This window comes from Ptychodera flava, chromosome 4, assembly GCF_041260155.1.
Source record: "Ptychodera flava strain L36383 chromosome 4, AS_Pfla_20210202, whole genome shotgun sequence".
Taxonomy (NCBI): domain Eukaryota; kingdom Metazoa; phylum Hemichordata; class Enteropneusta; family Ptychoderidae; genus Ptychodera; species Ptychodera flava.
The window spans coordinates 46370046-46397557 of record NC_091931.1 but is presented as its reverse complement, the minus strand read 5'-3'; the positions used below and the strand labels follow the sequence as shown (position 1 = coordinate 46397557).

The 27512-nt window shown below is 36.7% G+C and overlaps 2 protein-coding genes across 2 annotated transcripts in view; one reads left to right on the top strand and one right to left on the bottom strand.

Moving 5' to 3' along the window:
- The window catches only part of LOC139131969 (coronin-7-like), a 51427-nt gene extending 44380 nt beyond the window's left edge, over positions 1-7047 (top strand). The window contains exons 21-25 of the mRNA XM_070698306.1: positions 759-875; positions 4200-4335; positions 4429-4520; positions 5521-5607; positions 6098-7047. Coding sequence (XP_070554407.1) covers positions 759-875; positions 4200-4335; positions 4429-4520; positions 5521-5607; positions 6098-6106 — 441 coding nt within the window. The 3' untranslated portion in view covers positions 6107-7047. The remainder of the gene's footprint in view (positions 1-758; positions 876-4199; positions 4336-4428; positions 4521-5520; positions 5608-6097) is intronic.
- A 3123-nt stretch (positions 7048-10170) lies between these two features.
- On the bottom strand, positions 10171-22228 carry LOC139131965 (muscarinic acetylcholine receptor M2-like). The gene is made up of 2 exons (XM_070698299.1): positions 21952-22228; positions 10171-14920 (listed from the first exon to the last, which is right to left on the bottom strand). The coding sequence occupies exon 2, from the start codon at positions 14802-14804 to the stop codon at positions 12786-12788; it is 2019 nt and encodes a 672-aa protein (XP_070554400.1). The 5' UTR covers positions 14805-14920; positions 21952-22228; the 3' UTR covers positions 10171-12785.
- Positions 22229-27512: the final 5284 nt, after the last annotated feature.

The following is a 27512-nucleotide window of genomic DNA, read 5'->3' as shown; positions in this document are numbered from 1 at the left end:
ATGTAAACTACATATTTATCATTCCATATGGTATATGATAAAACCTTTACGGCCCTGATACGGCTTTTGCGGCCCTTGGTCGTACGGCGTACGGGCCCTCGCACGCTCGCGCCCTTCCGCCGTACGACCTCGGGCCGCAAAAGCCGTATCAGGGCCGTAAAGATTAGTATGATGGGGTTTTCCTGTCATCTTGGATAAGAAATATATGCTTTGAATAAAAGTGTCAAGTGCAATGTTATCTTAAGCCAGTGTATAAAGCCTTGACTGCTTTAGGATGAAAGTGCACTGTGTGTTGGCTGCAAGCAAAAAAAGCAGGATATGCTGTGCTTGTGGAATTTCTAGAGTCAAATATCCAAAAAGAAAAGGGCACAGGATTGTTGTGTCATATTCTAGCATTAACCCTGATTACATAGAATTGTCACAAAGTCGCTGGACAGGTTGACTTTTAAGTTGGCAGGCATTTAAGTTGATCAAGTATACTTTAGTTGTAGCTCATGCTGGTCACTTTGGTTTATTGATCCAATCCAATGTGGCTACATGTGCTTTATGACACAATCATCACCAAGCTGCCTCTTTAATGCAATCAAATATGGTACTCCGGCAATGTCTGGTTTGAAATTTCATATGATTTGAAAGTGTGTCATATTCCAAGGTAGTGTCCAGCAATTGTACTTATTCAAAGAACTAATGGGGTAATGCTTTGTTATTTAAATGTTGCTTTTACACTTCATTGGTGTTAATTCTTGTTTTTATAACAGGCAATCTCATTTCTTCCGAAAATCACGTGTGATGTTAAACAAGTAGAAATAGCAAAAGCAATTAGATTGACTCAGACAACAATGGAACCAATTACATTTACAGTACCAAGAGTTAAGGTGAGTATTTTTACATTGAGATTTTATTGATTTCCAACTCAGTCATCGTAAAATGCCAAGTTAAAGCCGTATCCGCAATAGAATACCCACCCTGACTTTGCAACATTGTGTTTGAAAAAGTGTAATTAAGTCATCAACATTTAAATGTGTGATATTTTTTTATGATTTCAAACAATTCATGATATTAGCTTTTAAACAGTGTGCAATTTTGCCCTCAGATAATAAATTGTAATCAACCACACATTGTCAGTAATTTACCAATCATGCATTGTCAGTAATTCACCAATCATGCATTGTCAGTAATTCACCAATCATGCATGAGAACTGTTAAACTTTTTACAGACAGTTAATCCAGACAGATAATCCAGCAGGGACTATGTCATTGATGATGACTTAGGGTTTGGTGAGGTACACAGTTGCTCTGTACCTTGTGCAACACTACAAATACAACACTTTCATTCCTAATATCAAGTCCACTTTGCCAAATAAGGGCAGCACACCAATAAATAAACTGATGTCACTGCAGTTGTGTAGGCATTAATCAGTTAGCAACACTATAAACAAATCAGTGTGAGATTTGAAATTCATTTCCAGTCGCTGAGAAATGTTGCTACTATACAAATGCACCACCAGGAGTTTCACTAAGTTTTAAAACTGGGGCCATAATGAAATAGCAGGAGGCCAAATTATACTGACCACAAAGTGGGAGGGGGTGGGTTTGAGAAGGGGTTGTTTCCAAAATCACTGCAAATTCGCTATATAAAACACCTTCCACACGGTTTTTCATACAGTTACCACACCATACGATATCTTTATTTAATTCCATCATGACATTTCTCCCATAACAAGGTGATAAAATGATTTTGCTCGAAAACTTGTATCTTATACTCAAGCAACGTCAGTTGAGGTTTGCTGATATCGACAGTAGAATCACCTGACCTACATCCACTAAAATCTAAAATGACTACGAGGTTAGCTAGTGATTCAGCATCATAATCAGATAGTGACTTTGAACTTGAGAAGTAATTTCATATTATTTAAACTGTCCGTGAAGTTTTGGATTTTTGTGTACCCTTACAGTACAACAATAATGACAACATTTATTTCGGTGGATTGACAACAGAAATGTACGAACATTGCTATCCATTCAGTGGATTGACAACAGAAAACTAGTCCATGCATTTGTGACGTCCCACTTAGACTATTGTAACAGTCTTTTGTTTGGTATCCCTAAGGGACAACTTGCACGACTACAGTGTCTGCAGAATGCCGCGGCGAGGTTAGTTTCTCGTACGCGCAAATTCGATCATGTCAACCCGTTCTCACAGATTTACATTGGTTACCGGTAGAGGCTCGCATCAGATTTAAAATTTTGTTGCTAACATTCAAAATTATCCATGGAAATGCACCTATTATCTGAGACATTTATTAGATTTATACGGTATGTACCAGCTAGAGACCTGCGATCACGTGACAAATTATGTTTAACCCAGCCCCGTGGCAATTTTAACAAGACATATGGACAGAGAGCGTTTTCAGTATGTGCACCCTTACTATGGAATGATTTGCCATTTGAAATTAAGACTGCCACAAGTGTAGATAGTTTTAAGCGCAATTTGAAAACCCATCTTTTTACTCAGTTTTATGTGTAATTTTCTGTTTTAATTTTCTTGTGTGGTTGTACTTTTTAAATTATTTTATCCAGCTATGTACAATGCACTGAGACGTACGTGTAGTGCATTTTAAACAGTTTTAATAGAATAATGATAATAATAATAATACCGTACTCGTCCGTGTATAAGCCCCCGGTTCGGCAACACTAAACAGCTGTAAAACTAGGGGAGGGGCTTATACTCGAGCAACCCCATGTTATCTGGCATAGACGCATAATTTATGCTAATTTTATGCACGATTTTTTTTCAACACCACTCGATCTTTCTATCGCTTTCGAAATCGACTTACACATCCAAAGAACTGATTGTACAATCTCTGAACACAGAAGTGACATTTTGGTGAAATTCAGCATCAAAAAAACCCCAAACTTGAAACAAAGACGTCATGTATGCTGCTGATCAACAGTAATGTGAACAGGCATGCATTGCTTACACGGAAAGGCAACTCAATATTCCAGTATCAAACTGTCTACATCTTGTGAAAACAACAACATAGCAGTGAAAATTGTAATAGTCACCAGGAAAACTCTTCACAAATGAAAGGATAATTGCTTCAAACAAAAGAAACTGCATGTTTCAAGCATGAAAACATCGTGGCTGTGCATGAAAATGAACAATGGCCGACGTGAGTGAGACTATTCTATTTAGGCGACGGGGGTGAGTAGGGTCAAAGAATCAAGATAGTACTGGGAAAACGTGTCATTTTCCTACGATGCTGTCAAGGGAACTCCAGTTTCCCATTGTTTAACATCATTTAATGGTTTCTTTATTATCTAAAAGTAATTTTGCCAAGTTAAATGACCAAATATACTCTCCTAACCTTTCTGTATTTGAGTTACACTAGGGTAGGGGCTTATACACGGATGTAATGCATTTTCTAAAATCCTCTGAAATCAGTAGGGGGGCTTATACACGAGCAGGGGCTTATACTCGGACGAGTACGGTAAATGTACAAACACTGCTATCCATTTCTGACCCTTATCATTCAAGATATCAGGAAAGTTTTTCAAATTTAGAATCTGAGATTTAACATTGACTACTATTTTTCTCACAATTGTTTATCAGTTGCTTTGGTACATGGCTACACTACAGGTCACTGTATTCATAAAGGTCATAAAGCAATTACTAACATTGTAAACCAAGCCTTCAAAGTAAATCATTTCCATTAAGGTATTCACAAAAGTCATTCAAGTATCAAAATAAGTAATAACATGTCCATCTAAAGTAACGGTACTTTTTGCTGTAAATTTGTCATCTTTTTCACTTCATCCCCTTCATGGCAAATGCCATTTTGCACCACAGCAAATGCTCAGTGATCTCCAACCTTTTAAACCCCTCTATTGCCTTGTGTACATCACATACATGATAATTATACTACTGTTTAATACAACAACAGCATGTATGAGTACGTGATCTCAAATCGTTATTGACAATCAAGTCCATAAAAGAAGTTTCACTTATTTTTCAAATGATAATTCCATAAAACTATTTAAAACAAGCAATGCATCATTTTCAGGTAGATAAAAGTAAACTTTCTATTACTTGCATTCAATATCTGTGACCTTCAGGTCATGATAGGCAGCCATATTTACCTTACAGCTGAGATGATCAGTGACCGGCTTTTAATGAAACCACTGTACTTCTGTTTCAGATGGAATACTTCCAAGATGACCTTTACCCTGAAACAAAAGTAACCTGGCAACCAGTAATGACAGCATGTGAATGGACAAGTGGTGAAAACAGACAACTAAATCTTCAAAGTCTTCACCCAGATGGCATGAAACCATGTAAGTATGCAAATACTCTCTTCGGTGTGTGAACTGTTTTGCAACACAATGTGTCAGAGTGTAATTTATTTTTGTTTGTTCTTTCATGAACAGTAAGTTCAGCGCCTAAAGTTGTCGTGGCTAAGAAGTACGAAAGTTATCGGGAACTGGAAGAAATCAAGTCAGATGACCAGAAGAAACAAGAGGTAAAGTGAAAACATAATTTTGGTTTCATTGTCTTTCTGAGATTTAATACTTTATTCAGCAGTGCTTTGTTACACAATGTCTTTAATTCTGTTGTTGCACTGTTTATTATTGTCACTTGGTCCTGTTAAGAGTAAGCTGTTTGTAGTTTCTGTATTTGACCCTGAAAGACTGAATAACAACAGCTTAGATCAATTCTTTGAGTTGTTTAAGAATTCACAATCATTGTTTCATGGTTGAGAGCATTTTGAAATGTCAAGCACTTAACAACTGTCTGATTCTAATTGCATTTGTTAAGCACTATACTCAGCAAGAATTAAATGTTTGTACACCATGGTCATTGATATTCACATAGATATACTCAGTAAGAATTAAATGTTTGTACACCATGGTCATTGATATTCACATAGATATACTCAGTAAGAATTAAATGTTTGTACACCATGGTCATTGATATTCACATAGATATACTCAGTAAGAATTAAATGTTTGTACACCATGGTCATTGATATTCACATAGATATACTCAGCAAGAATTAAATGTTTGTACACCATGGTCATAGATATTCACATAGATATACTCAGTAAGAATTAAATGTTTGTACACCATGGTCATTGATATTCACATAGATATACTCAGTAAGAATTAAATGTTTGTACACCATGGTCATTGATATTCACATAGATATACTCAGTAAGAATTAAATGTTTGTACACCATGGTCATAGATATTCACATAGATATACTCAGTAAGAATTAAATGTTTGTACACCATGGTCATTGATATTCAGTGACACTTCGATAAGATAACTATACTGTATGCAATATCTTTTGTGACATAGGCTATGAAAGTACTGCAAAATTAATTAAATCTCACAATAACTTTGTTTATCAATATTTTCAGTGTTTCTTTGCTTAATTAAAATCTTGGCACCTGATCTCACATAGATTTCAATTGTCATGTTGACTGATTCACTAAAAACTATACAATTTGCATTGCAGTTATTAGATGCCATGAATGTAAAGTTGACTGCAAGAGATGAGCCTTTGCCTCAAGACTTGATGGAAGGTGCTGACGATGATGAATGGGTAGGTCAACTTTGAACTTTGACATCTGAACTCCTATGTCAATGTGAGCCATAATTATGTCGGTCTCAAATTCAATTGTCAAGTTTCTTAGCTGCCATAACAACATTTCTATTGCCATGACTACCAGTAAACGGTTAGAAGTTTCACTGTGCTGGCAATGTGTTTTGTTTCCCTGTGAATGTAACTCTATTATAAGACACATGATAGATGGAAACATCTACATCAGATCTGATGAAATACAGACTGACAGTTGTCAGAATTTTTTCAGGAAATGAAAAATTCAAAAAATTGAAGAAGGTGATCCACCATGGTGATTGCATATCTTATCATTGAATTAACTGTAAGTTGTTGTGGCATGTATACAAACTTCAATTTTAAACCTGTAAACATTATGACTTGTTCTAATAATCTGAGACAGTTCTGTTTCTTGTCTGCACAAAATAAATTTTCACAATCTCTCTGCTAATGCATCATTTATTTTACTTGACAGTCTGACTGAAGACAGAAGTTGCCGGATTTCAGTCCTTGAAAAGTGGATCATGATGTTTTCCAGAAAGTGAGCCTTCAATGTACAAATGATTGTAACTTCCATAGTGTTCATTCCAATTTTGAAATTGTTTTAAGTAAAGAAGGTATGAGTGTTTGCAGCCATCTTGTCACCATAGTCCATGATGTATATTTCATGATTGGAACCAACTTATAATACTGCCTAAATTTCTAGCTGCATAACTCTTGGTGTCCGAGTGTTGTTAATTGTAGGCTGAATGTATCATAAGAATACAATTATTCAAGAGTTTTTCGATATCGATGAGTAGGATGTTATATTTTATAAGTATGCAGGACAGGAATTTTCAAGAGTCTTTAGTAGTCTTACTTTGGATCAGATCATAGGTTTACTGATGTGAAGTCACATTCTATCAGTAATTAGAACCAAAGGTTTTCAAAAACAATCCCTCTAAAAATGTTGTTTGCATTAAAGTTTTGTGTAGTCAGAAGTTTTGAATCCTGGGAGAATGATTAATAATTTACAGGAGTGTAAATGTTAGCTCTAATGACAACTTCATTGCAGAAATTTTGCATGAAATTATAGTGTCTATTAATACTTTAAAATAAGAATTGGATATTGTATGATGCAACCAGAGGAAATACATTAAGACTTTATCACTTTTACATCCTAATAAGGCCCTAACCATTTTAATTTGATATTTCAAAGCCCTTCTTTTAGCACAGAAGTTCAAGGTATTAGGTTTTAAGATCACCTTTACTTCTCAACAAATGATGAAATTTAATCTTTTTTAAAAATTGTATTCTTCATAAATTGTCAGAAGTCAACCTTAGAAAAGAAAGGAGAGATATCTGGTATTCAGGCAATGACGACAGTTCTGCGTGTGATTTTTTCCAAACTGAGACTAATAGACAGAAGACAAACATGAAAAGACACAGGATATTGTTCTTTTTGTTTTTTTATAAGGCATGAATGTAGCTACCAATTTTACAGCTGTTCCTGTTTATCATCATCTTCAAAACTTTAAAGCAATATCATTCCAGTTGAGTTTACACCTTACTTTATAACTTATGGATTTTGGTGCTAAGTTACCTTTGCCCAATGACAGGGAGCTATACTGTCACCTGACCCAATGACAGGGAGCCATACTGTCACCTGACCCAATGACAGGGAGCCATACTGTCACCTGACCCAATGACAGGGAGCCATACTGTCACCTGACCCAATGACAGAGAGCCACATGGTCACCTGACCCAAGGACCACTAAAAAATATATGTAGAGGCAATACTGGTTTTATTACATGCCATTAGACAGCCAAAGTTTGAATATAGCTGGAAAAACAATGTATTGTCCAACTTCACTACATCATATAGATTGATATAAATAGGAGAATCTTATTATTGGAAAATCTTATAACAAGACATATGAAAGTAAACCATCATGGTTGCTGATAGAGAAGTGGATAAATGCATGGATTACTAAAAGACCATTTACAAACTTAAAAACTTGTCGGACCAATTTAGGTAAACTAAAGTGTTGGTAAAACTAATATTTAACACAAGTTCAGCCTAACAGCAATTTTGCTAAATTCACTGAGCCTCAATCCCATGATGCTGGCAGTTTGATGCAATATTGCCACAAAACATGAGAATGCAAATACATTTCTTGAAGCTAATTCATAAAAAATGTATTTCTTGCCAAATGGTTTCATTGGTTTATTGAGACCTGAAACACTGGGCTATGCTGTAAAACTTTTGACTGGACTGACAGTAATACCATGATTGTACAATTGAATACAATGGATAGACTGTGCACCCAAGATATACAATAATTATGTGAAAAATTTCTCAGAAAAAGTAACAATGGCAAAATATGCTATTTTCAGCGATTTTCATATGAACACAGTTCTTGGAATAAAACTCTTAACCAAGAGGTAAATGAGACAGAAATTGAATCTTTAATTTTCCAGAATATATGAATTAGAATCAATTGATATGCTTCATTGACTCTGACATCAGAATATTTTGTCGAAATGAAACTGTGTATAACTGAAGATATTTTTACAATTTTGTAATTGTTAATATCTGAAATAATATTATATGTTTATAATTTGGATTTTGAGAAAACATGAATATTAATATTTCTACCAAAGCAGTCCTCAATTCATATGAATGTGAATAATCAAATGTTAAGGGTCAAATTCCAAATATTTTTATGATTCCAATAGAGGTAACAATGAACAGTGAGTTCATTGCATTCATATGGTAAAAAATTAAAAACCTAGTGATCTCCATTTCGTTTCAATATGTAAATGATTTTAGTTCCTTCAAAGGTGTTCTGTTCAGTTCCTGCGCCATTGTAATATTTGACAATGTGACCTTTAAATGAAAGCATGTTTCTTTGTATCTCATGAATAAATAAAATTTATGTTTTGAAAATAATCTAGCTTTATTAATGCCAAACTATTAATTTTAGTCATAGAATCACAAAATATCTGGACTACATGTCATGAAGACATTTGTATTCAGAACAGTGGTGCAGACTGCATATATGAAAGTCATTTCATTTCACCATGGAGCTGGGTGTGCTTTATTAGTCCCCACGGACACCGTCCGGGGGGACTTATAGGTTTGGTCATGTCCGTGCGTCCGTGCGTCCGTCTGTCTGTTCGTCCGTGCTACACCCTTCATATATGGTATGATTGGACACCTTATGACGCCACATGTTGTACCTCATTAATTATGCGCATATCTAATTTTGAGCGAGCCAATAGAGCTAGAGGTCTGATTTTTGGTATATAGGGATAACTTAGCAATACAATTTTTTTGACAAAATGTCATGTGACCTCAATGACCTTTGACCTCAAATATACATATTTGTGCATAGCTCAGTAACCACAAGTGCTACACCCTTCATATTTGGTATGATTGGACACCTTATGACGCCACATATTGTACCTCATTAATTATGCACATATCTAATTTTGAGCGAGCCAATAGAGCTAGAGGTCTGATTTTTGGTATATAGGGATAACTTATCAAGACAATATTTTTGACAAAATGTCATGCGACCTCGGTGACCTTTGACCTCAAATATACATATTTGTCCATAACTCAGGAACCACAAGTGCCACATCCTTCATATTTGGTATGATGGGACACCTTATCACGCCACATATTGTACCTCATTAATTGTGTGCATATCTAATATTGAGCGAGCCAATAGAGCTAGATGTATGATTGTTATATAGGGATAGACTATAGGATAGAAATTTTTTGACAAAATGTCATGTGACCTTGATGACCTTTGACCTTGATTAAGCGTATATATGCATAACTCAGTAACCACAAGTTCTATACGCTTTAATTTTGATAGAATAATAGACCTTAAGATGTCACATCTTGTACCTCATTTATTATGCCCATATGTTTTTCTTGGCTGGCCAATACAGCTAGAGGTCTGATCTTTTTTCCCGATTTAGAACCATAACTTAGACATGCCTCTTGTTGCAAATTTGGAACAATGACATAGACCTATGTGTCCATAGATTTAATTACCATAACTTAGACATGCCTCTTGTTGCAATTGGGAACAATGACATAGACCTATGTGTCCATAGATTTGAACATATGCCTCCAGTGATACTTCTTAATGACCACATTTCCCTGCCCCATCAAGATTAATACCCCTATTACAAGTGGGGACTATGTCATTGTCAATGACTTGTTGCTTAAATATATATTATCGTCCAAACATGGGACTATTTTAGGGTAGGTGACCATTTGCCCGACGTAAGGAGGGCAAATTGTCTCCTGCCCCAAAGGTACATAGTCCCCTGTTTGGGCTATAATGTTTTTATTACATGCCTCTCTTACACAGTTTTCTCTCAAAATATTTAGATTTATTGGCAAAAGGATATCCAATGCTTTATTTCCATCTTAGATGAAAATCCATTCAAAATTGAAAAATTTTCATCATCGAATGGCGCATTGATATATTTAAACTACTGGTTTGCGGTTTATCGATTTTTTCAGCAAAATTTCCCAGAAACCGGATTTCCTATGGAGAACATGAAATTTCAACATTTTTACATCAAAAAGTTGTCAAGTTGAAATTAGTTCCAGTTCACTTTCATTCAAGTGATGACTATGTGGCCCGCGACATCACCGACAAGTTACCTTTGAATCCTATGGAGCGTGCGACGTCCAATATATGAGGCATGTAATAAGGACATTTTACATGCATCAATGAGAATTTGCCAAGCGCATACTTTGGAATTAGCAGATCGATTTTGCAAATGTTCTTTTTCATGGAGCCAAGTTGTCAAACTTTGACCTCAAGTTCTATGTATGACAATGGTAATAGTCAAAAGTTCCATGAACATCATCTGCATGCATTTAAAGTTTAACAACCACTGACAAGGTTAAGAAGATAATTCATTCACTGCCTTCGGACACTTCTGTCCAGGATCTGATTCCTCAGATATCATCATGGATGCCTTTAAATGATGCTTCACATCACTCAACTCTTTAAGGTCTCTTCACAGTATTATACATTTGACCTGGTAATTTCAAGCAGCTGTCTACTTATTAAGCAATCCCTTGATTGTGAATTGCCTGAAAACTTTCATCCAGTGTCTATTCTGCCATTTTCATGAAGGACTGTATAATGTATTGTTGCAGCTAGATAGACCACCCACTTTGTTAATGAATGACTTGATAAACCATTGCAACCAGCTGATGAGCCAGGACACTGTACAAAGATTGTGTGTGTTACTTTCTCTTGATGAGAAATTCAATCTTTTCTTTGGTGTGTTTCATCTTTCTTCAGCATTGATATATCATAGCATTCTACTTGACTGCCAAGGAGGTCATTTCAGTCTAGGCTTCCAGCTTGTAAAATGGTTTGTTATCTTTCAAATCATCATCAAAGTATGCTTGTCATTCTATTTAATTTTCTTTTTCACCATATGCATTGTGTACTCCTGGGATTAGTTCTTGGACTGATACCTTTAATGCATATACTCTCTGTTTAATAGGATAATTAATTTCTAGTACTAGTTGTGGGTGTCTCTATAGCGCCCACATTGATGACTCATTTCTCTATATGTCTTTTACCAGAGATAGGCAGCTAGCTTGAATTATGTATTGTTTAGGGGAGAACCATTTTATTTGGGGGGGAGGGGTATGGAGGATTTTGAGAAAAAAAAAATTGTCACCAGGTAAGATAGAAGGAAAAAAATTGATTCTGTCATGGCCTGAGAAAAAAAAATTGTCATAACAGACAGAAGTGAAAAAAAATTGTCACAATGCACCAGAAATTAGCAAATTTGGAAACCCTATTCTCATGTATTCTTTGCCGGCGCGCCGCCATAGGCGGCGCAAATGTTTTTACCACAAGCAATTCTTATGTTTTTTCCCCAGCGCTTATGATATAAGCATGCACTACATAGGTCTACTTTACACCTCAGTACACTCAATGTTTTCCTTCCCTTTTCTGACCCAAGAAATCATATTTCAGGATTTTCCGTTCCTGTATATTCATTTGTCTTCAGTCTCTGGCAAACAGAACTGTTTTTCACAAATTGTATTGTCATTGTTTGGTTGTTTTAATATTGTGACTCAACACTGATCATGCAAAAAATGTAAAAAAATATCAGTGTTCAATGTCATTTTCAAACAGTTTTAACAAGTGACTTTAAATTTCATTTTGATGGGTTCACGTTTTTGAACCATCATGAGATAACTGATGATAGTCTAGCAGGGTACATCAGGATTTGAAAGGTCTTTACTGTTGCTGTATTTTGTAAATTTTACAATTACATGTATTGGTATTTAACTTTTCTAAGTGTGGGGATCAGTCAAATTTTCAGAGTTAGAGAGGGAGGTTACTCAAATTCATGGTTGGCGAGGGGGGGCACTCGAAATTTCGGAGTTTCAGGCTGTAAATAATGACAACTCCCTTACATACAACGCATTACAAACTTGATGACCAATAAAAAAATTGCACTGCTACTCCATTTAGAAAAAAATATTGATGCAGGTCTGACAGTAGGAAAAAAATTGCTGTCACTCTGACAGGAAAAAAAAAATGCTCCCATACCCACCTCCTCCATACCCCCGCCCCCAGAAATCAAATGGTTCTCTCCTTATAGGTCCTAAGTAATGAACCTGTTGTAAACCATGTGAGCACATTCAGTTCACATCTGGTTCACTCATGTTGTATAGCATGTATGTGAAAATATTTGTCAAGACTTGCCATGGAACAGTTCATGCCTTCAACATAACAGAATATTGCCACTAGAATTGTCACCTGTTAAAGTTCAAAGTTTAAGCCCCGAGTCACTCAAGTTCTGTGCAGTGGCTACCAGGTTTCTCAAAGAATCTTGTATCAAATATTGCAGTTCTTACTTTCGATTTCATCCATGAGGCTGCTCCAAGGTATCTTTTGTACATGACTATCAAATATGCAAAGAATCAAAATTTAAGGTCCGCTGTTGAGACCAGATAACTTCTGAAGTGTTCTTGTGGATAAATTATCCTGTGTGGATAGGTAACAGAAATAATGAACACATTTTGAAATTTGATAGGACAAAATAAGTTGCACGTTTTACACCATTTCTCCATATAGATTAGCTACATATTGAACTACTGAATTCTCCATGTTTCATTCCTAGGACAGTTTTCCCTTCGTAATTAATCTGATAAAAGCCCGTCTGAATTGCTGGTTTGCAAGAGCGTAACATAGAGGGTTGAGGGCGCTGTTTGTATAATATATCCAGTAGACTGTTTCGAAGGTGTGCGACTTGATACACTTCGTGCAGAAGGCGTTTATCAAAGCAACAACATGATAAGGCATCCAACAAAGAACAAATGCAGCCAGTAAGGTTGACACAGTAATGAAAGCTTTCCTTGCGTTTGATGAACGAATGGTTGATCGACCGGGAGAGTTGAGCGAATCCCCTCGCGCCTGTTTTTCTGTTGTATCTTTCGATTTTCGCCTGGGACTGAACTTTGAAAGTGAACCTGTAAGTCGTGAGATCCGCGATGAACGCTGTCCTTGCTGTGATGAATTCTTTTCATTTAAAATCACTTCTTCCGTTGATTTTGAACAACTTTTAGTCTGTGACTGCATTTCGATGTCTGAGATGTTGACAGAATTCTCAGTGCTGTCTTCGTTCCTACCATCGTCTTTACATTTTAGATTTTCATCAGCAAAATTATTTTTCCGTCGAAGTTCTGATTCTGAATTACCCTTTACAGCTTCGTCGGTCTGCAAAGGGATATTGATTTCTTCTTTAGATTTGGAGGCAGCTTCAGATGATATATTAGTAGTCTCCGATGATGGCCCGGTATTTTCATAAGACGAAGAATCTATGTTTGTCGACAATTCATTTGCAGGAGTCTGGTCACTGTCAAACTCATGGACACAAGAGTGTTCACATATATCGTCTGTACTGGTTATACTGGATTGCCTATGAAAAGCATTTGTGCCATTGTCGGCTTGAGATCCCTCTGTTGTCTCTTTGGTTTCTATGCAATCACTGACTTTGGTATTGTCTATTTCGTTTTCAAATGCCCTGTTTTCATACACATTAATATTTTTGTTGATTGTATCCATAGATACTGTGTTTGTTACCATGGCATCGGTATCGAGATTCGTACAACTCTGTGCCTTGTTGCTTAATATGTCTCTATTATCAGTTGACCGTTTCTGCTCCATGGTGTTAAACTTGTCCGAATCTTCAGCGACCATAGCTATCTTCATATCGTCCGGATCTGACGTTTTGTTTTTACAACTGTCAGCAGATCTGTTCTTCTTTCGCATTGTATCGTGATATCTTATGACACTCTTCCGTTTAGCGATTTTATTTGCAACCTGATAAATTTTTATATACAATACGAATTGTATGATCAGAGGCAGCAGATATCCGAGGAATGTCTGGATGGTAATAAACCATATTACCTGAAGATATTCCACATAGCATTGTCCATCGGGTACTTTATGGTAGCCTTGGAAATATGGCCAAAGACAATTTGGAAGGGCGTAGATAACAATTGAGATTATCCAAGTGGTGGCTATCATGTATCTAGCTTTCCTTTTTGTCATTTTCGTCATATGTCCGATAGGGTCAATAAGCGATGAGTACCGATCTACACTGATAGCAATAATGGCAAAGAGTGAAACACTGCAGATGGTATAATCAATAGCGCTCCATAGATCACACACGATGTGTCCCCATGGCCAATAGGCTAATGTTGAATACATAGTATATACGGGGGTACTTAGGATGCCCACTAGAAAGTCAGCGACTGCCAAATTAACGATGAAGAAATTTGAAATGGTCCTTAACTTTCGATGGAAGGAAAACAGTAAAATAACGAAGAAATTTCCAAGTATTATCCATGTACTTAGCACGGCTCCAATTATTGCGATGGCGACAAGCGGTTCTCCTCTGCCAGGGCTTGACGTTGTTGAAGAGTTCAAGTTGGTCTGATTAAACGTTTCATTTGCTGACATCAAAGTAGTGCTCTCTATGTCATTATCGGTTTGAAAGAATGTCGTTACTAGTGACATCATTGTTGTAACGTAATTACTTTCTGTAGTATTCGCCGTGAATTGCATTTTATTTGAGATGCTGTGTGTTGTGAGATCCATAACAGTCATAGTTGAGTTGCTGCTGTATTCCATGGCACAGTTTTGTCGTAGAGTACAAGCAAACGTATTCCGGACAATGCGATACTCAGTTCAGAGCACGGCGAGGTAATATTCTATTCTGTGCCAGTCTATTTGTACATTTCTTGAACCTGTAAAGAGAACACAAATGATCGTTACATAGTTAGTTGATTATGTATATTGCCGTCCTCAATAGGCGATGATCCGTATAATATTGTAATTGCATGACATCATAAAAAGCGTATAAAAGTATTGACGAAAATAGATATGGTCTCTTGCAAATTATAACATGCATGGTTCGACGGATCAATGTCTAGCGACCTCATTGTCCGAGAAAACGGAAGGATCTGAAAGAGTCGAGCATTCAACTTTGGCATCAAACAGTAACACATCTGACATCGTGACTTTCAAGTTTTGTTTGTAATCCGCCCTGTGTTTGGGGACTCGATATTGAAATGTTTGATGCTATATTGATAGCTATAACGACGTGAATTCAGAAAAAGAAAACAGTGGCAGACTTATTAGAGTAACACGCTGTCACACCTTGGCCATTTAGCCAGCGTATGCCAAGGTATGAAAAATTTGGCGAACACCCTGGACGTACGTCTTATTGATAAGTTTTGTATAAGTTAAGAGCACGCTGAAGCATGCTGGTAGACGTCATAGTACGGCGAGGTCGTCGAAAACTTTTGTGCATGCACAAAACTTTTCGACATGCCAGCGTATGGCTCATACGTCCCGCACACGCAGGCCATTAAAGTTGTAGATAGGTTATGCGCTCGTTCACACGTAGTATATATATATATATATATATATATATATATATATATATAATCTGCCTTTGCTATCAATTACCGTAATTTCCCACGTAATGTCTTTGATGGAAAGGTTTCAAAGTTACAAAATCCAATAACATATGCAACTGACAATTCACAAGTACATTCCGTAATTATACTGAAGACGAAATACATGGCCAAATCAATAATCCCAGACAGAAAAATGCATCGACTTTTAAATTACGTCAGGTGTCTCATAAACGTCTAAATGCTAGTTAACCGGGGTTTTTTAAGCCAGCATTATCCTTGTATCACCCCATGCCAACTTACTTGATGACTCATATGTGTCGTCTTTCAAAATCAAAAACCCATAAAACTCGAACGTTTTGAATTGTTTTCAAACTAAAATAAGTCAATAAACTGCTGTACTGACTGAACGATGTGTATACAAGTATCGGTAACCATAGACTGGGACTGCAAATATGAGTGTCAATGGACTTGCCAAAACTAAACTTAGTCACGCAATCTGTCAAAAACAAATGTTGTTGATCTTCAGTAAAATGCTACATGGATTGTGTAATATGTCCATAAACTACAGAGAGATGTTGTCGTGGACCTTCAATCGGGTCGTTGATTTTGAGTTGTATGTTTAGCTAATGTCACATTCTTTCCGAACACGAATATCGCTATTATTTTATGACAGAGTTAAGTGCATAATGTTAGCAAATACGATCAGCTGTGCATACAATTTCTCAATTACCATCCGTCTTCGTTGAATGCACAGCAGTTCACCTGTTACAGTGTTTACAGCGATTAATCAGTCGCTCTTTCACTGGTTGCATACCCTCGCAATTTAATCGATTATCCTTTAGATCTGTAATAAATCAACTAGAAATGCGACCATTCAAAATGTATGGAATAATTGAAATACTATGGTGTCCTGTTCCTAATTTTCTATCTTTATGGTTTTTCACTTACAAAAACATGGTGAAGTGAGTCAATGTTAGGATATTCGTGTTTTGAAGAGCTTTCTATTTCAGAACACAAATTGTAGGTTCATATCTTGAGAATCTCCATGAAATTCAAATTAATCGCAGATTCTAATCAACGAATTTACCGCGAATCCGCGTCCCTTTCGTCATTAGCGATTAACCAATTCAAGTAGGTCGGCAACTTGCATGGAAAGGTTTTCATACCATGTTACATGCGTCATCTAAGCTTCATTAATAAAAAACATGTCACTGTGTTCTTCGAAAGGAAAAATTTAAACAATTAGTACTCACGAAATCAGGTATGAATTTAACGTCCGCTTATAAGATGTAAACTCTTTCACTTGACGCTATGATGTTGAAATGAACATACACCAATCTGTCTGACACTACAAATTGGAATGACTAATGACTTTAATATAAACAAAGAACAGTGGCATTTCTTACATACATGATTGATCATCAAATTTACGACTAAAGACGATTTACATAAAGATGAGTCTATACTAAATGACGCACAGGCAATAAAACTGTCTATGTGTTTCTTAATATTGTCTTCATTACTTCTCATAAAGAGTGGTTCACTATGGTTTGTTCGCCACAATTAATTCGCTTGTAACACATCCATTGTAAATAGTAAATGGAACATTTTATACAGAAGGGATTCGTCACATGATGACGACAAAATCACAAGTGTTCATGATTGCAAAACACACTCTCAAAGCTATTTCCATTGAAACCACTATTTCAAAGAACGGTAGCAACGCCGGTGAAATTCTGAAATTTAAATACAGTCCTCAAAACGCACATTCTCGTGAAACAGTACTCTTGTTTTTTACTGTATATGTAGGCCTATGAATGCTAATTTATTTGGGTTTTTTTACTGAATTCGGCTGAACATTGCTATGACTATTTTCAGAATTATCAACAGTTTGTTTGTCATTCGCCATTAGAAGACGTTTCATTACATCAAACATTCATACGTCTTTCAATGAAGATGTTTTAACGCAAATAACACGGCATGTCGGCGTTATCCCTTGCTCAGTAATTATGTTGTGAATACAAGAGCGCTGCGACCTATTTTAACTCCGTCAACATACGCTGATTGGCTGTGCTACCGCAGATCGATTTGTTAACGCTCGGTCACATTGAAATTTGATGACTTTTGTAGAGCAATCTTTTTGGCGCCAGTATTTGATTCCCACTTTCGTGGTTTCCTTCTCTTTCAGTGTGCGTCCAGTCTGGATTCAATAGTTGTTGTCCACTGTTTCTGTTACATCGCTTTACATAGCTGCAATTAATTCTATTCGAGTTTACCTGTAATATTCGATATTCACAAAATCAGGACTGTCGAAACATCATTTCCTCCACAAGCTTCAAAATGAGTTGATACAAACAACAAACATTAACGTATTGTTAAAAATTGATGGTCTCAAAACCTTTCCCCCAGGCGCAATTTACCTAAAGCTTTACCTTTTCTTGGTAGAGATTGTTTTACTTTCTGTGAACGCAAAAGTGTTACAGGGCATTGGTTACCGTTATTAGCAATGCTGTTAAGTTGAGTTTTGAAACATTTAATTCTACGTCGCTTGTTTTGATATATAGTACACAGAAGCCGGTTTTGATTGTGTGTGAAGCATTTTCTTCTTCGCCAGCAAACAACCTATTTTCAGAATTTTCAGTAACGTGGTTTATGTCAGTTTCTTTTTTTTATTTGTTTATTTACGTGTAAAGTCAATGAATGGTACTTAAAACACGATTGGAACTAATTTGGGATAATTGGATGGCGAAGTAATATCTTTAAAATTTGCAAATGTAAGCTCATCTGGTTTTTTTTTTACGTTACACACTTGTTTTTATGAGTACTTTGTAATATTGAGACATTCAGCTATAGGGCACCTTATAATTTTACATTTTTGAGAAATTTGAAAAATATGAAGATCCAATTATCCCAAATTAGTTCCAATCGTGTTTTAAAGTGTCTAAGTTTCCTGCTTAACCTGCTTAATGGTGGACACACATGAGTGCTTACTCCTCATGGCTAAGGAGGTATAAGATTTATTTCATATGCGAGATAGTATCAGAAACTTTTTAACACATCATTTATCGACTATACTCGAGCTCGTAAACAAATAAGCATACAAAAACAAATAAATAAATAAACAAACAGCGTTCTTTATTGACAGACATGAATATAAACGCAACTCTTTTTTGGTTCTTTGATATATATGACAATAGTTATACGTAACAAATAAACACGCATAAACAAAAAACAGACAAAAAAGGAGCCACAGTTCCCTGTGGTTAGACGGTGAGACAGTGTGTGTTCATGGACGTGTTCCATCCATTCCATTGAAATTTTCCTGGCTAACCTCCTTTTGGAGGAAGGATGTAAGCTTACTTTAACTTCACCTTTTTGATGTCACCCCGTTTTGAGCTCATCAGATTTGTTTTGAGCTCATCAGATTTGTTTTGAGCTCATCAGATTTGTTTTAGCTCATCGGATTTGCCATGTGGTCCGCATAAAATATGCCATGTAAAACAATGTGTAAGAAAGGTTAAAGTTTGAATTTATTTTAAAATTATTTCATTGAATGCAGAGAATGCAAAGTTACTCGTGCAAAGTGAATTCTAAAATCCAAAAGATTTTAAGACACTCCAAAACTCTTGAGGTTCCGTATTTTTGTAAAAACTGAGGTAACGATTTCAACGGTGTATAAACACTGTGGTATGAAAAGGGTGGATGTAGTTTAAAGAAAACATCGAATGCATCTCGTAGATCGTAAGTCGTGCGTAAAAAACATAAATTGGGACACACCAACAGACTGTGAATTGAAACACAATTGTTAGTCGCTAGGTTATATGTAGTAACTGTTGAATGGCTACGGAATGTCTGAAAAACATGAAAGGGATAAATTTACTGTATAAAGACGTAGTGACTTAAAATGAATAAAGCTATAAACACACCAAAAGACAGCAGACAGGGTAGGCGTACGAGTTTGAATCACGCCAAGACAGGGTAAGCATACAATTTGAAATCACATCGAAGAAAATCGTCGGTTCCTAGTGAGGTCACCCGCATGCAGTACTCCCAAAGCTTCAAAGATTCGATAGATTTAATTTTGTTCCGTATTATAAAAAGTTACTGATAAAACGGCAAACTGCAGATTGCTTTTTGAAATATTTTGCGGCGTTGACAAGGACCTGTGATCACAATATTTTGACACTTCGCTGTGGAAAGATTGGCCCTTTAATTTGACAACAAAGCCCAAACTTCAACTTTCATTATATTGTTATAATGATGATGAGAATCAAGTGAGTTCACATTTTATTCCGACATGAATTTCTTGGAATGGTAGGCAAAATAATTGTATAAAATGTGGGTTTTACTTAATGTTGTGCACAGACTCTAGGTCAAATAGTTGTACCTGCACGGACTCTATAGGACAAATAGTTGTGCCTGCACGGACTCTAGATCAAATAGTTGTATGCTAGGACTCTAGGTCTAACACTTGTGCCTACGCGGACTTTAGGTCAAATAGTTTGGTAAATAAGAGGCTTATTTTGTTGCGTTACTTATTTTAGAAAGCACTATTGTTTTTTTTTTTATGTTTCATAAATTTGAATGAGACATCTTTGCGTCAGCAACTTTCATAGATACAACATTAAATATGATATGTAATTGCGAACACTGAACTCGGTATACGGTATATTGTAAGCAAATTTCCACCTTTCACATAGCGACCATTCCAAATTTTAGATACATGATTGCACTAAGACAAAGTTTTGCCCCTTTAGCAATGTGATCAGGCTACAGTCCTGATGTCCATTATGGGACCACATCATGGAAAATAATCTTAGATAATGCTGATGTTCCTGATAGGAATTAGTTTGGGGGCATTGCCAACGAATATGCTATTAACACAGTGCCGTACATTTCATCTGTCAAAGTCAAAAAGCCTGTGCCATATGGATCACAATACAAAATGTCCAAAAGACCTCCTCGTTGCGTATTTAATCCCCGTCTTAAGGACTCGGTTTATCGCGCGATATCACCGCCACGTTTTTCAAATGAAATGTTTTTGGAGACTGTATTTGTAATGCATTTCTACTGAAACGAATTACCCTATTTTTGGTTTTGTATCTCAGATTTAGAAAGTATTACATGTTTCCAACAATCTTTTGGATACGTAGCTGACAGCACACTTGAAAATGCTATTGTAGTTCTGTAATGATCCACAGCTCGATAGAGTGTCAACTATGACTGTAGATTCACCAGGTGTTACATAAGTAGACCCATAGGCATTGTATAATGCAGCTCAATAAGAAGGTTTCCAAGCAATGCGTTGTGAAGTCAAGCGTGCCAACAGATAGGTCCTATAACCAAGTGGTTCCCTCTGATTATATGCCTGGGTGCAGTGCTGTTCAAAATTGACAGTTGTTTTGAAAATGTCCGGGCTAAAAATCGGGGGAAATGTAGTTTGCATTATGTTGAGTCAAAATTGCCCCTAGAGATAATCCTGAAGACATGGTATTGAAACCACAGAACTGATGACATGATAGTGGTACAACCGTTGAGCTGATGATGATCACAGAGGAAAACCTACCATAGAAACTCATTGTTTATATCAACTGGTCTAAATAAGGTGAATTAAAATATCAAATTAGCTTTTCATCGTTGAAAGATAACTTTGATATTTGCTAGACTTTGGTTAGCAATGGAATGTGGTATTCTGGCGTTCTAACATGAAAGAAATACACGCTGTTATACCATTAAAATGGAACTTTTGAACAGTTTAGTAAAAACAGAAATAGCCATTTATACAATCAATGTATGAACTTCAAAAATATTTTACCTTATAGTAAAAATGAAATACACACAAGACATCATAAGTCGGTCCAATGATTTGTTGCGAAGTGGTGGTATGCATGCACTTAGAAAGTGAGATCACTTGCGAGACACTGTCGATAATTTGATTGATTAATTATTGAAACCATTCCTCAAATGATGTGTTTGGGGATTTTCTGTTTACATTAACACAACATCGATTTTTCAACACTAAGGGACTGTTTGAGTCCAGAGTGCTCATGGACCTGTCATAACAATCTTCCTCTACAAACTCAAACGGCGACGCGATCACTTGTGCTCAAATTAAGCACGTTTTCACATAGGCCTCTTATACACAGTCACAGCGCTAATTTCAATGTCAACAGCAGAGAGTTAATGACAAACTTTAGCCATTCAGAGAAAAATAAACCCAAGTTCCCTGGGTAGACTATCTGAGTACGATCGTCTCTTACACAGCTACCATTAGCATTCTCTGCAAATGCACTGTCCCAGTAAAGCAACCAGTGTCATTACAATCACAGCCCTTTTGGCAAGGATAACATACGTACCTAATACGCCACCAGTCCAAACTCTTCGGGCAGAATTATAAATGACCAATACCGTAGACGTAACTCTCGTAGTATGGTGTTCAAAATTCCAATATTACTGTTCTCAGCGCTTTCCACAGTGCACGCCATCTTCTTTATCGTAACCGACGTTCACGAAAGTTCACTCGTCGTCTCGGAGTGTAAAATGAGTAGAATGGATTAACGGTTCAGTGTATCATTGGGAAGTGAAAGTCTACACACAGGTAGGGAGGTCTTTTTAATTTGCATATCAATCGTGCAAATCTGGTTCAACATTTCCATTGGTCAAACGTAGAACGTCTACTCACAGGTTGATTGGTCATCGTCCAGAACAGAACTTTGTTGACTACGGACTATTTGAGTTTCACTTTCATTGGCTTCCGTAATATTGAAAGGCTTCGAAAATTGTCAAATATTGATCTTATTCCTTGCCTTGTACGCAACTTTTTCGATATTTTGAGATAACCTGATGCATGAATTTGCCATGGTGCTCATTCGAAGACTGAAGAGAATGCATAGAAACACACACTTCGAAGACGTTGCACGCCTTACATACGATCGACAAACACGTGTGTGAATGTTTTACAAACGAATTCTCTCAAAATATAAAATACTGCATTGCATGAACTTTGGTTTGTAAGCAGTGTATGGCGTACAAAATTTCACATCACGAAACAACAAGACGTGGTCAACTTTATCGGATACATTTTATTTTTTGGATAAGTGTATTGCAGAAACAGTGACGTTCAAGGAAAACTGATCACTTACTTTCCCTGTCGGAAAGTTGTAAAATTCGATAGTTTATGTATCGACCGCTCTATCATGAAGTGACGTAGTATCGGCAAAGTAAAGGTACATTTGAGTTACAAAAGTTACATATGATGTTGGCGGCAAATAAATTGGCTTTTACTGGGCATAAATGTAGAAACAAAAGAACAAAACGTGGCGACATCGGAAACATAACGTCTCATGAGGGTTGATAGATGGCGTAACTGTGAGCGATAGACAGTACATTAACGAAGACAGGTACATCAATAACACTTAATATATACGACAGAGTAGGATAAAAGTTGGAGATGGTCAATGTAACAGGTAATTTAGATGTCTATAAGAAACGCCTGAACACACGTACGTGCTGATGCTCAGACAGTCTCTAAGCTAAGCAAGGTCATCCATTTATCTCTTATCTATTGGACAACTCAAATGTTAACATTGTCAAGAAATTCAAGATGTAGGTGAGCGGCTAGGGTAATTTATCGTGTAATATATAAAGTATAAAACCATAGATTCACGTTTCAATTACAAACTTGATCGCTCGTCTATCTTTCTACTGGCCGTAAAAAGTTATAGACAGTAGAGAAATGTTAATTTCATATCGGAACATTGACCTCACAATTTGATTGCAATGTTAGTCGTCGGAATAAGATTCAGTAGTTCTTTTAGGAGCGTTGCTTTTGTTAAGACGTCGGTTCAGTGAAACAAATAGGTGTGAATTTGCAGTCGTCTGTAAAATCGAAATGCTGTCTCGTATGCACGTAGATCTTCGTAATGAATTCGGCGGCTTTTACAACGAGGTTTCTTTCAACTGCAAACATTGTATTAAAGAAAGCATTATCTACACAATGCCTCTACTTTTCCCATGGGCAATGCTCTAAAAACAGAAAAGGAAGAAGGCTTTTGTTTAAGCTCTCTCGTTTTACCATTCAATCCAATGTGTAACAAAAACACTGGAAAACACCTTTGTCAAAGATTGACGTTTCTTGATTAATAATGTGACAAGTTTTTGGCAAGAATCCGACAACCTGTCAAGTGCTGCATCAACTCCATGAATTGATATTGATCATTAAATAGTGTAAAGCCATTTGATTGTCTATGGACATTATTTATGTCATCTCTAATTTGTCAAACACTGGTTTGCCAGTTTGCAATATCCGATAAGAGTGATGTTGCAGTACGTTATCTACCAGTGTTTTGTCAAAACATGGACAAGCTAGATTCATGACATCGTGAAATCGGTGTATCAAGCTAGACTCATGAAATTGTAAAACCGATGTGACAGGCAATGCTCATGACATCGCGAAACAGACGGCTAGACTTATGACATCGAGAAATCGATGTGACAGGCTAGACTTATGACATTGTAAAACCGACGTGACAGACTAGACTCATGACAACGTGAAATCAATGTGACAGACTAGACATGACATTGTAAAACCGACGTGACAGACTAGACACATGACGTCGTGAAATCAATGTGACAGACTAGACATGACATTGTAAAACCGACGTGACAGACTAGACTCATGACAACGTGAAATCAACGTGACACATGAGACTCATGACAACGTAAAATCAATGTGTCAAGCTAGACTCATGACATCGAGAAGCCCATGTGACAGGCTAGACTCAACTCATCAAGAAATCGATGTGACAGACTAGACATGACATTGTAAAACCGACGTGACAGACTAGACTCATGACGTCGTGAAATCAATGTGACAGACTAGACATGACATTGTAAAACCGACGTGACACACTAGACTCATGACAACGTGAAATCAACGTGACACATGAGACTCATGACAACGTAAAATCAATGTGTCAAGCTAGACTCATGACATCGAGAAGCCCATGTGACAGGCTAGACTCAACTCATCGAGAAACCGACGTGACAGGCTAGACTCATGACGACGTAAAATCGATGTGACGGGTTAGACTTATGACATCGAGAAATCGATGTGACAGGCTAGACTCATGACATCGAGAAACCGACGTGACAGGCTAAACTTGTGACGGCGAGATATCCGTGTGACAGGCTAGATTCATGACATCGTGAAAACCATGTATGATGCGATTATGGCTAATATTAGATAATAGTAAATATCTTCGTGCTCAACCATAATATTTTAGCCATCTAATATCTTCGAATGAGTAGAGTACAAACTTTGAAGCCATGGGTGAAGATCGCTATGTGTCTATGACCGGATATAGGAGTGCTTCCTGCAATGTTTTGTCAGGATATAACAAAAACGATTACTCCAAATGGGCCAATATAGTGATCAAGCGAATATGGATGACATCGGTGCAGTTTTACAAACGAAACGATCTGTCCAGTCAACATAAGTTACATCAACATGTTCAGACCGACATAGCATAGATCGGGAACCGTAATTGAATCACAATATGACATTGAATTTGATCAGGGAAGCGTTAATCTTGATTTGCATTGGTTTACATTAGCAATACAAACAGCGATATAGGTCTTTGAAATGCAGTAACCAGAATTACAACTACAAGAATGAAGACTAGACCTTCGACCAACAGTGAAATAGAATCCATGGGTGTATGGACGTCTAATAGCGGAGTATATTACGTGTAGGAGTTACAGACTACTGTTACAAAAGAGGTCGTGAATCCCACCTTGCCTTATGGTTTAGGAAAACTATTTTAAGACATTGGATTTTTTGCCTTTTACTTTTATAAGTTACAAGATGAAAGAAATAGAAAGAAGAAATGGTTTGATGGACTATTTGACAGATCTATTGATTTCATTGACTGATGAAGTGTGTTGTCGTATCGGAAAATGCCGACAAAGGTGTCCCTTTTCCTTCTACCAGCCACAAAAGATGAGCCTTGATTTGCGAGCCGGGTGTCAAAGCTAAATAAACACGATTGGAACTACTTTGGAATAATTGGATGGTGAAGTAAGGTCGTTTTAACCCACGAATGTAAGCTCATCTGCTTTTCTTTTTAAGTTACACACTTGCTTTTATGAGTAATTTGTAATATTGCAACATTCAGCTATACGGCACCTAACATTTTTGAAAAATTTGAAAAATGTGAAGATCCAATTATCCCAAATTAGTTCCGATCGTGTTAATATTAAAAGTCGATATCAAATTATGCTGGGTACTAATCTTCAAACCAAACCAAACACTTCAGCAATGCGAACGGAGTGAAAATAAGGGGGTCACCGTACAAAGTTTGGTGCTATAGAATCAATTCACCTAATATTTTCAGATATTTTAAATTCAAAATGGCCACCACTCCTGTGATAACTTTGATGGGAAAAATAAAATTTTCGATAAGGTGAAAAATTTTCTTACTTCAAGAGATTTACAGTCCGAATATCTGTCCCCGAGTCGCATTCTACCTTATAGTTAACAACAACAACAACAACAACAACAACAACAACAATAATTGTTATCTAGACAGCAATACTCTGAAAGCAATGCTCTGCCTTTAGAATAATGACATATCCTGCAAAGACGCCATTCATTATCCACCTTGCATACAGTTTAAAAGTTTCGGAAAAAGTGATAACATGACGATGCAATTCACCGTGGATTTATTGTAGAACATCGAGTGTACTGCCGGAGTGAGATGACTTGGCGCCCCCTGGAGACTTAACAGAAAATCTCTGTCTTCAAGTTTTCAGGTTATGTGCTGACAGTATAAACGCGTACATAAAGCTTACACTGTATAACATGCAATTCTGAGTACACCCTTTCACCCCTACGGAGTTCTGGGAATCTCCGGGTATTATAACCGAATTATAATGAGAGGTAGGGATGTTTGGTCACTATCTTCTATAAATTGTTTTTCTGCCAATCATAGAGAAAGAGTTCGCTTTCTGTGTTGTACCATGGATTTGCAGATTTTTGTAATTTATTTTACTCTACGAAAGTTTGAATTTGTAGCTCCATTGTATCATGGCTCAAAATTGAAGGTTTTGTCACATCTACCTGGTTGAAACTTTTGTAACACATGTCAAGCTTTGATTGGATAAAATAAGAAGTTGACGTGTGTGTCATTGAATAGTTACATGTACTGCAATAGTGCGATGGTTTGTCGGGATACATGGGTTTTTAGAATTTTAGAAATGATTTCTGATTGGTTGAAAGCAAGTTGACAGATGTGAGCACATCTTCGTTCGAGTCGTGCTTGTCTCGTTTTCGTCAACGACTTTGAGTAGGACACGGTTCCGGAACTTTCTATGCGCATGATTATGGCCGAACCATCCTGTTGATGTTATCACGAGTTGGTATCGATGGTAAGTCCGTATATGTATTTCAACAAACCATGCTAAAGCTGGAAAGAACTGAGCATTTCAGATACAATTGTGAAGCGGCTGAAAAGAAGACTAAGGCCGGAGAATCATCTGTAGGCTGCACCTCTAGCTAAAACCGCAAATATCACATCTCAGTATTTGTTAACCAGACAGTTTTTCTTTAAAAGTGTTTAGTTTACTTGTAATTATGACTGTTTTAAACAAAAGAAAGTCACTCGGATATCATAAAATAATTGATGATGGGGGAACGGAGCATGGTTAGAACAATGGCACGAGACACAAAAGGTTTTGCAGTGCATAATACTTTTATATGTTAAATATAAGTGATATCTTATGTTGACAAAGAGGCACTTTTTCATTCCAATGAACACTTTATGACATGACATGACATGACCTGTGTCATTTTTTAACGCAGCGCCCCCCCCGGACTACAGATCTATCATACTGTATCATAGCAACCAGACAGTTGGTT

Coding starts and splice junctions, on each gene's coding strand:
- LOC139131965 (XM_070698299.1), bottom strand. CDS start 14,804: ATGGAATACAGCAGCAACTCAACTATGACTGTTATGGATCTCACAACA.